Genomic DNA, 14,555 nt, shown 5'->3' on the forward strand with positions numbered 1-14,555 from the left:
TTTTTTCGTATTTGTCATTTATATATGACCAATAATTATTACTTCAATTTAATGATTTTTTTGGAGAATTAGTATTAAATCGAGGATAATATAGTGAATTACTTAATATTTTATTGTAACTTGTATAAATTTAATGGTTTTTTTAAAGAACGTGAAATTTCAAATGTAACGAGTATTATAAAATATAATAGAGATAGTCTAAAATTATGGATTTTGTTTTAGGGGTCTAATTAATTGTCAAACTCAATTAATTAATACTTCATTGATTCCTGATAGATTAATTAATTGCCAATATATCAAGCATTGTATAATTATTTCAAAACATACAACGCTGAATTAAAGATTTACATTTTATTTCCCATAACCTCAAAACTAATGAAAAGGAGACATTAAAAATTTTATTTATTTTTTTTAATTCATTGTTGGCTTTCGTGAGCCGAGATAATAAGAATAATCCTTATCTTGACTCACAAAATCGGTTAAAAGCGAGAAGATCAAACTAAAAAGTAATATAGTAAAGCTGCTATAATCGTAGTATTTCTACTACTGGCAAATAACATTTGCTAGCTTTCGAGATTTTACATTGCAGATTAAGAAAAGCAAAAACACGAAAGACAGACATTGTCGAAGAAGAATCAAGAACAGCCAGGGATAGCATATGCAAAATAAAGTGACTCTGCTTGCTTAACAGCTCCTTCCCATGGCCAAGAGATATAGAAAGACTCCCTGTATTCCAATCTTTGTTTCCTCAAACACAATCAAATAAGAAATGCAATGGGGAAGTTCTTCTTTTAATTAATTTACTCTTAAATTGAATCTTACAATTTAATATTAAATCATCAATACACTCTTTAAATCGCAAATCAAATAACACAAACAAATCACAAATCTTTTAGCTTTAATTCGAATGATTAAACTTTGTTACTGCAGAAATAAAAATCTGAAAACAGAGCAATCAGAAATTTAAGGCAAAAATAACCAATACCTATAAATTCTTACGGCTTTATATACCTCAAAACAGAAGAAGAAGAAGATAGATAAGAGAACTTGATTCTGTCAAATTCAGTTCAGCTTTACCCAGAACACTTCTCATCTTCTTTTTCTCACAATCATCACTTCGGTCCCATGGCTCGTTCTCTCTTTTTTCGATTTGGCATAATAAAGGAAATATTTTTCAATTAAAAAGGAAAAGAGAACGAGCCATCTGAGACAGAAGTGACAAAAATCAGTGGAAAAGAAAGATAGGAAGAGTTGGGCCATAACTGCACCGATTTTGACAGAATTGAGCTCTCTGATCATCCCTGAACTCTAGCTTCATATGAAGATAAACAAGGTTAAGTGTGTTTATACTTTATATACACTAGTGATTTGCCTTTGTTTTAATTAATTAAAGTATTAAACCACTAATCATTCAGCAAAGTGTAAGTGTTACCTCATAATGAAATTCTATGGATGCTGATGGACTTGCATGGACGTATTCGAAATTATTTCTTAATCATTGTGTTATGGCATATTCGGTTTATTTTTGGCATAAACTTATTTAAAAGCACCGTCTTTAGCTTAAAAATTTGCAGAGATCAATTTTAGTGTGTGTTTCATTCTTGACTTTTGAGTCCTGAGTTCTAGACACGATCAAAAAGAGAGCCCAATACATATAATTATAGATTTATATGATGGGGGCATTTGTTAATTGAAAGAAAGAAAGATGCCAATAAGTAATCAATTATATGTAGTTTGTCTTTTTGTTTCAATTATTGCTCTTACAAATATTTTGCCGGCAGAATTGTCGCATTGAAGAATTGCTTGAGGCTGATGGGGAAATGAAAATCATACGGAAGAGAGAGCTGAAGAACATTATTTTACCCATACATTACTAAAATCACGCCTTATACAAACTGGAATCATGGGATTGCGCGTTTGAATCTAAGCCATCCTTGCACGAATTTGAAGGTCACAACTCAAAAAACAGACATAATATGTAAAATTGTCACATAGATATGGCACCGAATAGGTAGATACGAAAAGATCAGTTCAGCTATCTATCAGGAATTGCCATTTTATTGTGGATAAGTGACTGTGTAAATACACAGTTGCTGAAAAACTTGAGAGACTCATACTCATATTATATCAACTTCAGACCTCACACAGTTCCCCATTTCAGGTAAGAAGCTACACCACCTGAATTAACAAAAGAACAAAAAAAGATCATAAAATACAAAATTTATAACAGAAGTGAATAAGATATATATTGTTATATAGGATAGAGAAGGGATTAAAAAGAGACCTTGGCTTGTAGTAGTCTATAAATGTAGCCTTGATGCCTCTAAGATGCAAGAGGCCATCCTCACTTCTGTCACAGATGACTCTGTTATAACCAAGCAAGTGTACTGGCAATAGTGAAACTCCAGTATATGCACCTTCCACAAAAAGCATTATAATTACAGGCCGTTCTGGATTACTATTCCAATCACAGAAAGACTTGACTAATACTTGTTTCTTGTCCCCTGGTTTTATTCTTATGGTTTTTCTAAAATGGTCTGGTCGGTCCGGGAGTACAAACACCCTTACCTCCATCTCTTGACTGGATCTGTTCTCAAAGGTGGTCAGTCTTGCACCCATGTAGATTAATTCTTGGTAATGGATCCAACTTGTTGAGTTTTTCTGATCGTTAAACCAAGTTTGATTTTTTAGATTTGAGTATTTCTTGATTTATATTATGAAATTTGATTGAATTTGAAATAAAATTCTTAATTAAGGAGATCCAGGAGAGAGAATATTCCCCCTGGAGATGTATCCAAAGTTTTAACCGGTAATTTCCATGCAATTGCATGCCTTGGTAACTCCATCGTTTCCTGACGTATAGTTATAGCATTTGGCTAAAGGCTAATTAATATTGCGTTAATAATGTAAAATAGAAATTATATTTTTAACACATTAGGTATGGCGAAAGAAACTCCATTGGAAGATATGCTTTGTATACCTTTGCAGTGCAGTGCTTAAAATACCTGCTTCTTCTTATAAAGCAAGAAAGTTTCCGCCATTATTGAGTTTGGAAACTCTTACAACTTACAAGGCAGTATTTTATTTTATTTTTTATCGCTTTTGGTATGTATTTGAATTTCGTGAAGGCAAGAGCTTCTAGGACTTAGGCGTCAAAATAATAGTCTTGTCAGTCTTAATACGTCATTAGAGTCATACGACGATTATGTCAAGGAGCGGCATAATAAATACGAGCACGTCTCGCTAAATACGGTCCATTGATTGACAGGTTTTTACCATTAAATGACAGGTTTTTTTAACGCCTAGTACAGACTTCACAGAGTCCATGATTCCAAGTTGCAGAGTTGAAAATCTGCATTCATATCATTTACACACTTTGTTAATTTGGTGGGTTAAAAATGAGCTGTAGTTAGTTTAGTTGGAGCGCTGACGATGAAGAATTCATATTAGTTAACAGAATGTGAATTCTGGCTTCAAGTTCTTCTTTCTTGAAATGGTGTTATCGGAAAATTGAGCAAAAAGCATGGAATTAGGAGTCAAGCAGGATATTTATTCGTTATGCAAAATGTGTGAAATCAATCATATTTTTATTGTTCAGTAAACATAATTTCAGAAAATATAAAGTTCATATGGAAAGAGAAGGCAGAATCATTATAACAAGCAAATTTACCTCTTTCTTGCATTTTTTCTTGCTTGATAATATAATAAAGAAAAAGAAAATATTGATGAATGTGAGAAAACAAGAAAACTTGATCCTGACAAACTCAGTCTAATTTCATCCAAAACACCTCTCTTCTTCATATCTGCATTGTAATACTCTCACAAATGGCTTCCAGCTTATGCATTTGCGACAGATGATTTTGGAAGCTGTCTCCACCGTTAAATCTGGAAGCCATTTGTGACAGAGAATTTTTTGGCAGGTAAGAAGAGAAGAGGAGCTTGGTTAAAACTGCACTAAATTCGGACAGGTTCAAGCTCTCTGATACTCACAGCTTCTCTCTTCAACACGAACACTACAATTGCTCCTAATTCCTGTTGTTATGAGTAGCCTAGAGTCTTCGCCTATTGCTTCCCTATTTATTTTAGTCTCCCCTGAGCGGCTTTGACACTTTTTGCTGTCTTCATCTTCTTTCTTATCACCACATAATATTATTTTATTAAAATATGTTTATTCAAGTTGTATTACACATTTTTGCATTATGGACAAAATACATGAAAGAGAAGAGATCAAGAACTTGACTTCAAGCTGTATGAATCTTTCATTTATTTCCTTTCCACTCTGTTCGCATCTAAATTATTTCCTTTATCCCACCAAAACAATTCATTGGAAAGAAGATATTATGCAACAACATGACCTTACAAGTATCAAACATTGTGGCTTTGATGCCCTGAACGTTCAAAATTCCATCTTCATCTCTGTCACAAATGACTTCAGAGCAACTAGCCAAGTAGCTAGGCAACAAAGAAACACCGCTATACCCTCCTTCTACATAAACCATAATTATTACAAGCCTTCCTGAGCTTCTACCTTCCTCACAAATACTTCTAAAAGATACATTCACCTTTCCTCCTGGTCTGATTCTTATTATCTTTTGAAAGTGGTCTGGTCGAGCTGGAGCTGCGAATACTCTCAGTTCCATCTCTACACATGACTTGTTCTTAATAGTGGTTAGCCTTACACCCATGGTTTTACAGCAGTGAGCAATTAATTATGTTTGGTTTCATTAAATTTTTACTTTCGGAAAGCCATATAATGTCATTGTGTCAAAATAGTACAAGAAACTAGTCAACATCGGCGACGAGTTCAAGGTTTCAGAAAATAAATGGATCGGAACTTCCTGAGTCAGAATTTCTTGATAAAACCGATAGGATTCTCTTGATCTGCACTTTTTTTTTTCTTCTGATTTTGCCCCACTTATTATTATCGCATTGACTGATCATTACGTCTTGTACAGTTAAAAGTCTTTCTCCAAACTCTTTTCCGTTCCAAGATAAACAATTACGAAACTTTTATAGTGGATATGTTAAAGCTGCAGTTTATTAAAAGGATCATGAAAATATCATTTCCCGAAAATGTGGAAGGTTTTTTTTTTTTTTTTTTTTTTTTTTTTCAGTTAATCATAAATAAGTTCACTTCGAAATTCCCAAAGGATAAGGTAGTTAAGCTATGTGAAGATGATCTTATTCTACACTTCTAACGAACCATTCTAATGGGAACCAACCAATGAACTGTACTAGTAAGTAATATATTTTTATATTTTTAATTTCTTCATTGTTGAAGCAAAAATCAATATGAGATGAAACATATTTCTAAAATTGGAATGTCAGGAAAAGTAGAGCGTAGAAAATACTACTTTCACATGCGTTTGCCTGGTATAATTTCAATAATTAACAATAAATGAAAAAAATATCTTTACATGTGTTGGCTGGGAGTTGAAACTGGATTTATTGCTTGAAAGACAATTATCCTAACCGTTGGACTACAAACGCTATTGCTTTTTAAGTTTTTTTTTTTTTTTTTTTTTTTATATATTTAAAAAAAAACGGACCGATATAGACAATCAGTTAGTCTAAATTCTTCTAAAATACACACCTGCCACTGATATGTTATTTATTTACAGATTAACTTCACTACATCGGACCTATGACTAAATTAATAAAAAATATATTTTTATTAAAACAAGAGTAACTATATATTCAAAAAAAGATAAAAGTAAGAACAATTATAATGCATTTATTTAACCTTTTTTTACATTATTCTTTTTGAAAATTTTGTTTGTACAACGTGAGATGATAACAGTTGATATATATGAAAAATTAAATTGAAAAAAAAAAAAAAAAAGACCCGCAAGACGTCTTCCATCAAGGTACTTCCTTAGCATTTAATATTAAATGGAACCCATGACTACAACCACAGGAATTGCAGAAATGAACGCGATAGACCCTACAGCATGTCCTAATTATGCCCCTAAAGTCACAAAAATAGATGGTTGAGGAGAAACAATAAAAGCACACCCAACCCTTGTCTAGCTACTTAAAAATAATAGCAAAATGATGCGAAAGTGATGGAGAGGAGGCTCAAATCAAACATGTGAATAAGTAAATGTTAAACGAGTCTTCTTAAAAATTATCTAGTAACAACATTTGATTAAAAGATTTAAATCCCGGACAATAATATATACTTTAACCGTAATATATTTATGATATGGCAATAAATCTATTCTAATCCCTTTCCGATAATAGAAAAAAAAAAAAAAAACAGAAGAAGCAAAAATCAACACGTTTGTACACACAAGCACTTCCCTATCCAGTTTATACTAGGCGAGCAATTTCCGTCCTCATATGGAATTTAATTTCGTTCATAACTCTACTTTAAAAAAAAAATGGCGTGTCATGCATTGGAAAACATGCATTATTAGCAGCTATGGTTGGTTGATGTCTTGAATAGCTAACTTCTTCAATCACATATATAAAAATGTTAGATTTTAGTTCATTTCCTTACACTTATCCAAGGAGAGACTTCATTTCTATTGTTCTGGAATAAAAATGGAGATCAGTAGTTATGATATACGTAGCCTTAGTAGTTTGAGAAATAACTCCATGGAAGTTTTCTCCCAGTCGTCTCGTGAAGAAGGCGATGAAGAAGCTCTTAAATGGGCTGCTTTGGAGAGACTCCCTACGTATTTACGTATAAGGAGAGCTATCTTCAATCAAAAAGAGCTCGACGTAAACAGCCTTGGAGTTATAGAGAGAAAGAATCTGTTGGAGAGGCTAGTGAAATTTGCAGAGGAAGATAATGAGAAATTCTTGTTGAAGCTTAGGGACCGCATTGAGAGGTTTGTATACGTATTAATTGAATGATATAACTGAACAAATTCATTTACATATTTTCTTCAGCTTTATATATATTTATTCTTTTGAAACAGAGTTGGACTTGATATGCCAACCATTGAAGTGCGATTTGAGCATTTGAATGTTGAAGCAGAAGCTTATATTGGAAGCAGAGCCTTGCCTACAATCTTCAACTTTTCTGTTAATTTGCTAGAGGTATTACTGTCAAGTGAAATTTTATATTTATTTTCTATTTGTAACTTGCAATTATTTCTGAAAAAGCTGTGACAATTCTTCTTGAAGGGATTCTTGAATTATCTTCGTATTTTCCCTAGTAAAAAGGAACCATTGTCAATCCTTCACGATGTTAGTGGAATCATCAAACCCAGAAGGTAAGCTCATAAATCTAAAGAACGTGATAACATAAAAATAATAAAATATGTATATATATATATATATCCACAAATCCAAAATCTAATTCAAAATTCTGCAGAATGACGCTGCTGCTAGGCCCGCCAAGTTCAGGCAAGACGACGTTACTATTGGCTTTGGCTGGAAAACTTGGAAAAGATCTGAAAGTAAGGAGATTGAATTGCATAAACTTGCTTCTACAGCTTCATGATCTGGTACTGAGATTTTGTGAAAATGTCAGTTTTCAGGAAGGGTCACATACAATGGACATGGGATGGAAGATTTTGTACCGCAAAGGACATCAGCTTATATAAGTCAATATGATCTTCATATAGGAGAAATGACTGTCAGAGAGACTCTGGCTTTCTCTGCAAGATGTCAAGGAGTCGGACCTCGCTACGGTCATCACCATTTCCTTACATAATCCTCACGCAGTAGTTGTTTTTATAATTCTACATGAAATTGAACTGAATTGATTGGTTATGGAATTGTGAAATTATGCAGAGATGTTGGCAGAATTATCAAGAAGGGAGAAGGCGGCAAATATCAAACCAGACCCCGACATTGACGTCTATATGAAGGTGAGAAGGTAACTGATTCAAGAATAAATTAAATTAAAATATACTTTTAATTAACTCTTTTGAATTATGCAGGCAGCAGCACTAGAAGGGCAAGAGACCAACGTAGTTACGGATTATATTATCAAGGTTGGTCTTTGTTTTTTTTTAGGGTCAGTTTGAAAATGGCAGAATAATCTAAAAAGTGATGATTTTGTATAGTTTTCTTTTTATTGTTGTTATTATTGTATTTTAATTACATGCGATAAGGTTTAATTTTTAATTTGGTAATTTTGTTTTTCTACAGTGTAAATGTTGTTCAAATTGTTTTTAATAGGACAAATTAGTATAATTTAATCAACTTAGTCTATAATTTTTTTTTTTTGGAAATCTAGTCCGTAATTTTTTAATTTCGTGCGAATCACATGAAATAAGATTTAATTTTTATTTTGTATAAATTATTATTTTTTTGCTAAAATCAAATTTCATTCACATTATTTTTCAATCAACGTGATGATTTATGAAAATTCTTCTCATTCTGTTAGTGACAAAGTGTGGCCTTAGTGCCTAAGCCATAGGTGACCAACCCTTCATTTCCCGCCGTCAACCGCTACCTCTTCCACATTCTAACCGAGCAACACCGCCTCCTTGTTGACCCTCCTTCCTTCCTTCCTCGGGAGAGATTGAGAGAACCTCCCAAAACCCAATCAATGGGCGCCGCGCCTATCTCACTGCTTTACATGAAAACGCCGCCGTTTTGGTAGATTTTAGGGCACGGGTGGGGCCCACAAATGAGCTGGGATTTCGTTTAGGAATTTCCCTCCATCTCACCTCAGCGCGCCTTAACTCAGTAATTTCTCCAGAACTATGTAGTAAGACACAAACGCCTGCTTATGAAACGAACAATTAATGAAATAAAAGATATTATACAGAATGGAAAAATGCTGTTGAGGATTTCTGCGATCACTGGAATCTTTAATTATTTGCAGATTTTAGGACTTGAAGTGTGTGCTGATACCATGGTGGGTGATGAAATGGTGCGAGGCATCTCTGGCGGACAAAAGAAACGAGTCACAACAGGTAACTAAAAATCATGACACTATTAACGATATTATAATAGTTTCTTTCACTTTTTATCTTACCATAAACAAATCCTCTGGTCCACGAAATGCAGGGGAAATGCTGGTTGGACCGGCAAGAGCACTCTTCATGGATGAGATATCAACTGGTTTGGATAGTTCAACAACTTTTCAGATTGTGAACTCACTAAGACAATCTATTCACATTCTCAATGGAACTGCCCTTATCTCTCTTCTCCAACCAGCACCAGAAACTTACGATCTTTTTGATGACATAATTCTTCTGTCCGATGGACACATTGTTTATCAGGGTCCACGTGAAAATGTGCTCGAATTCTTTGAGTATATGGGCTTCAGATGTCCTGAGAGGAAAGGAGTTGCTGATTTCTTACAAGAAGTAAACATTCTGAAAACTAAAATATATTGATCCCTGGAATGTGTTGTGTTGGGGTTGTTTATGCACTTTCTTTGTTTGGATGCAACAGGTAACTTCAAGGAAAGATCAAGAGCAGTACTGGGCACTTAGAGATAAGTCTTATAGCTATGTTTCTGTGAAGGAGTTTTCTGAAGCATTTCAATCATTTCATATTGGGCGAAAACTAGGTGACGAACTTGCTATACCATTTGACAAGTCCAAAGAACATCCTGCTGCTCTAACAAATGAGAAGTATGGTATCAGCAAGAAGGAACTGTTGAAAGCTTGCATTTCAAGAGAACTTTTGCTTATGAAGAGGAACTCATTTGTCTACATTTTCAAAATGATCCAAGTGCGTAACATTCTATTCTTACATGGAAACTAGGTCCTAAATGAGTAGTGTTCAGGAATGAAATTGGAAAAAATGGCAAATCCTTTAACTATTTTTTCACCAAACAAAAGAGATTCTTTTTGTAAGGTCAAATTTTTAGTTGCCAGCAATTTGCATGTTTGCAGACTGAAATTAATATTAATGTGACTGTATCTAATTAATCGTTCTTTTTCTTTCAGCTTATTATTATGGCTCTCATAGCAATTTCAGTGTTCCTGAGAATGAAAATGCATCGCGACACCCTATCAGATGGAGCAATTTATCTTGGTGCTCTTTTCTTTGCTGTCGTCACACTAATGTTCAATGGATTCACAGAACTTGCTCTGACCATCATGAAACTTCCTGTCTTCTACAAGCAAAGAGATCTTCTGTTCTACCCTCCGTGGGCATATGCTCTACCCACATGGATTCTCAAAATTCCAATCACCTTTATAGAAGTTTTCATATGGGTGATCATAACTTATTATGTTATAGGCTTTGATCCAAATATTGAAAGGTAATAGAAAAAAATTCCTATATGAATTTCTCTTCCTAATCTCAAATTTCCATTATTTTATTTAGAAGTTCTCGATTTGCAGGTTTTTAAAGCAGTACTTGCTACTCCTATTGACAAACCAGATGGCATCCGGACTATTTCGTTTAATGGCAGCATTAGGAAGGAATATGATTGTTGCTAATACTGTTGGATCATTTGCATTACTTGCAATAATAGTTTTGGGTGGATTCGTCTTATCACGAGGTACATTAGATAAATTTATGCAATTTGTTTTCACATCTAAATTCTAATGTACTTAGATTATGATGTTGAAAACTACATTTTTTCCCTTTTTTTTTTTGGCATAAGATGATGTGAAGAAATGGTGGTTATGGGGTTACTGGGCGTCGCCGTTGATGTATGTCCAAAATGCTATATCTGTGAATGAATTTCTTGGGAAGACTTGGAGACATGTAATCTTTGCTCCCTTTAAAAAATTTTTCACAATTTAAAAGTTGAATTTATAAATTCATTAATGATGATTAATTAACATTGATGAGTGTTTTGCGGAAATGCTTGTGCTGCAGGTTCCTCCCTATTCAATTGAGCCGCTAGGAGTTAGTTTCTTGAAGTCTCGTGGAATTTTCCCTGAAGCACGTTGGTATTGGTTTGGTGTAGGAGCCTTGATAGGATATACCTTTCTATTCAATTTTCTTTACACTTTGGCCCTAAAATATCTAGACCGTAAGCATCTATTTTTAATGTTTTTATTTTGGAAGTTGATGAGACCACTGTTTTGAAATTTTGCTGCTTGAGCTGGTTGCAGCATTTGAGAAGCCCCAGGCTATACTATCCAGAGAGACCTTGGCTGAGAAAAATGCTAATAGAGGAGAGTTTATTGAACTATCAACAAGTGGAGATTCCTCTTTAGGTGGGTTGTAAGAGTTTCCAATTATTGTTTATTTTTTTGTCTTGTTCAAATCTAGTTGTGAGCTGACCATTATAAAAGCCATGCAGAAAGAGGGAATGAGAGCCAAAGAAGCAGCCCATCCAGGATACAGCCTGCAAAAGTGGGCAGCTGTAGTGATGCAAATCAGAAGAAGAGAAAGGGAATGGTTCTCCCATTCCAACCCCTTTCTATGGTTTTTAATGAAATAAAATATGCTGTGGACATGCCTCAGGTATCTTAAAGGTTTAATCAAGTTATAACAATAGCTTGAAAGAACAATTAGAATGCTGAACTTGAGGGAAAAAGTTTGATAGTTGTTGAATTTCCAATTTCCGAAATGGATTTAGCATTCTTATCTATCATTGTTTTTTACAATTATTCTATCAGTATGCACTTGGAGTCTGGAACAAATGCTTTTTGTTGCTAAATATGCCCGCATCCATAACTTCTATCATACTTATAGGAAATGAGAGCTCAAGGTATTCTTGGAGATCGTCTTGAACTTTTGAAGGGTATTAGTGGTGCTTTCAGACCAGGAGTCCTAACAGCTCTTATGGGCATTAGTGGTGCTGGAAAGACCACATTAATGGATGTCTTGGCTGGAAGAAAAACAGGCGGTTATATTGAGGGAAGCATCTCAATATCTGGGTACTCTAAGAAGCAAGAAACTTTTGCTCGCATATCAGGATACTGTGAGCAAACTGATATCCATTCCCCACATGTTACAGTCTTTGAGTCATTGCTTTATTCTGCCTGGCTTCGACTACCCCGGGAGGTTGATTCTGATACAAGAAAGGTACATTTGAATCAATATCTTTTCTTTCTTATATTTACTGGACTGCATGGAGGGGAGAAAGCTAAGGGGAAAGCTGCAGATTCTTGTAAATAGGAAGATTGAAAATCAGACAGAAATCCAATTTTATAACGGTTTTCATTTTTGTTCATGCATTATTGAGGGTAAATGTAATTGATGGACTGCAGATGTTCATTGAGGAAGTTATGGAGCTTGTGGAGCTGAACTCACTAAGAGAAGCGCTTGTAGGATTGCCTGGTGTAAATGGTCTTTCAACTGAGCAACGCAAGAGGCTGACAATTGCAGTTGAGCTTGTTGCCAACCCATCTATAATTTTCATGGATGAACCAACCTCTGGCCTCGATGCGAGGGCAGCTGCCATAGTTATGAGAACAGTGAGGAACACGGTAGATACTGGTCGAACTGTGGTGTGCACAATACACCAGCCAAGCATTGACATATTTGATTCTTTTGATGAGGTAAGACGTTATTTTCATGATCAAGAAACTGCTTTTCTTTTTAGTTTCTGGCTTGTGCAAGTACTAATTTCTATAGTATTACACTGCAGTTATTTTTATTGCAAAGGGGAGGTGAAGAAATTTATGTGGGTCCGATAGGCCGCCATTCTTGTCATCTGATAAAGTATTTTGAGGTTAGTTTAATAGATGCATGATAATATATTTACTGTGATCTTTCTCCTATATAATGCTAGTCTGATGACATTGATGACTTGTTTTCTAAGGACATTGAAGGAATTCCTAAGATCAAGGATGGTTACAATCCTGCAACTTGGATGTTAGAGATCACTTCAGCAGTACAAGAAGCAGCTCTTGGGATTAACTTCTCCTATATTTACAAGAACTCAGAACTCTATAGGTCAGTCACCTCAAAGTGAAAGGAAAAGGCCTATCGACCTAACAGTTAGAATTTCATTAAACATTGGTAGAGTTATGAGAATATTTAATTCAAATGTCAAAGTATACCACGACTCTGAAAGGAAAACACCTATGTTCTCGTAAGATTAAATTATTGTTTCACACCTTGCTGTAAAGTTGCTGATGTGATATGTTGGTGAATTATTCAGTAAAAACAAAGCCTTGATCGAGGAGCTAAGCACACCTCAACCGGGTGCAAAAGATTTACATTTCCCTTCTAAATACTCGCAACCTTTCTTAACCCAATGTATGGCTTGCCTATGGAAGCAGCATTGCTCATATTGGCGAAATCCTCCATATACTGCAGTGAAATTCTTGTTTACAACAGTAATAGCTTTGATGTTTGGGACGATATTCTGGGGTTTAGGCTCCAAAAGGTACAGAGAAATGCTACATACTAATTAATAAAGCTATAATTTTTCCCCTCTTTAACTCCCTAACTAATGTTAAATGTTCATGAATTGCAGAAGGCGGGAACAGGATATATTTAATGCAGTTGGTTCTATGTATGTCGCTCTTCTCTTTATAGGAATACAAAATGCCGTATCAGTGCAACCAGTTGTGGCTATTGAGAGAACAGTTTTTTATAGAGAAAGAGCAGCTGGAATGTATTCTGCATTGCCATATGCCTTTGGACAGGTGAATTGATAGGTTTATTCTTTTTTTGTTTATCTCTCTTAGCTTGCGAAAACTCATTAAGTTATCAATTAATATGGATTCACACGGGCAGAAGTTTTGGTTCACAAGTACTGGGGATTGGATTAAATGAAAAACTTTCGTTTGTCATGAATCCAATGAGTCGGGGAATTTGATACTAATGGTTCCTCACACAATCATTTGTGCTGTTTTTCAGGTTATGATTGAAATCCCATATGTTTTTGTCCAGACTATTATATATGGGGTCATAGTTTATTCTATGATTGGATTTGATTGGACAGTGAGCAAGTTCTTGTGGTACATCTTCTTCATGTACTTCACATTCCTATACTTCAGTTTCTATGGGATGATGACTACAGCTATTACACCAAACCACAACATTGCTTCTGTAGTTGCATCTGCCTTCTATGCGTTGTGGAACCTTTTCTCGGGATTTATTATTCCTCCACCGGTAATATCCCGCTATCTTATTTCTTCTTTTATCTATTAACATAAGGAGATAATAACTAAAAAGCATTGGACATGTTCATGGCAGAGGATTCCTGTCTGGTGGAGATGGTATTATTGGTCTTGCCCAGTGGCTTGGACTTTGTATGGACTGGTTGCCTCTCAATATGGAGACATAAAGGACGTGTTAGACACTGGTGAAACGGTGGACCATTTCCTAAGGACTTATTTTGGGTTTAGACATGAATTTGTTGGAATTGCTGCAAGTGTTATATTTGGAATCTCCATGCTCTTCGGCTTCATATTTGCCTTGTCTATTAAATCATTTAATTTCCAAAAAAGATAAAGAAATTGGTATAGGTAAATGTAAAGTACATGAAGAAGATGTACCACAAGAACTTGCTGACTGTCCAATCAAATCCAATCATGCAATAAACTATGACCCCATATATAATAGTCTGGACAAAACATTTGGGATTTCTATCAGAATCTGAAAAACAGCACAATCGTATTATCTGATTAATATTTTTTTTTCTACTAAATTCCTCTTCTGTTGAAACATCACTAGCTTAATTTGTCCAGTTACAGTATTCAGCTACTGACTGAGAAATAAAT

General features: G+C 34.7%; 1 protein-coding gene across 1 annotated transcript; it reads left to right on the plus strand.

Annotated features, from left to right (window-relative positions):
• The first annotated feature begins 6,277 nt into the window (after positions 1–6,277).
• On the plus strand, positions 6,278–14,429 carry LOC105637687 (pleiotropic drug resistance protein 1). Its single transcript, XM_012221252.4, has 24 exons — positions 6,278–6,836; positions 6,927–7,047; positions 7,135–7,223; positions 7,325–7,409; positions 7,484–7,643; positions 7,747–7,823; positions 7,896–7,949; positions 8,789–8,879; positions 8,974–9,275; positions 9,364–9,645; positions 9,864–10,180; positions 10,263–10,423; positions 10,529–10,632; positions 10,747–10,903; positions 10,986–11,090; positions 11,177–11,340; positions 11,572–11,904; positions 12,090–12,380; positions 12,470–12,553; positions 12,644–12,777; positions 12,986–13,213; positions 13,304–13,475; positions 13,690–13,944; positions 14,029–14,429. The coding sequence occupies exons 1-24, from the start codon at positions 6,547–6,549 to the stop codon at positions 14,284–14,286; spliced, it is 4,314 nt and encodes a 1,437-aa protein (XP_012076642.1). The 5' UTR covers positions 6,278–6,546; the 3' UTR covers positions 14,287–14,429.
• Positions 14,430–14,555: the final 126 nt, after the last annotated feature.

Source organism: Jatropha curcas, chromosome 8 (assembly GCF_041381405.1).
Source record: "Jatropha curcas cultivar XTBG-Jc1 chromosome 8, XTBG_Jcur_1.0, whole genome shotgun sequence".
NCBI classification, from domain to species: Eukaryota; Viridiplantae; Streptophyta; class Magnoliopsida; order Malpighiales; family Euphorbiaceae; genus Jatropha; species Jatropha curcas.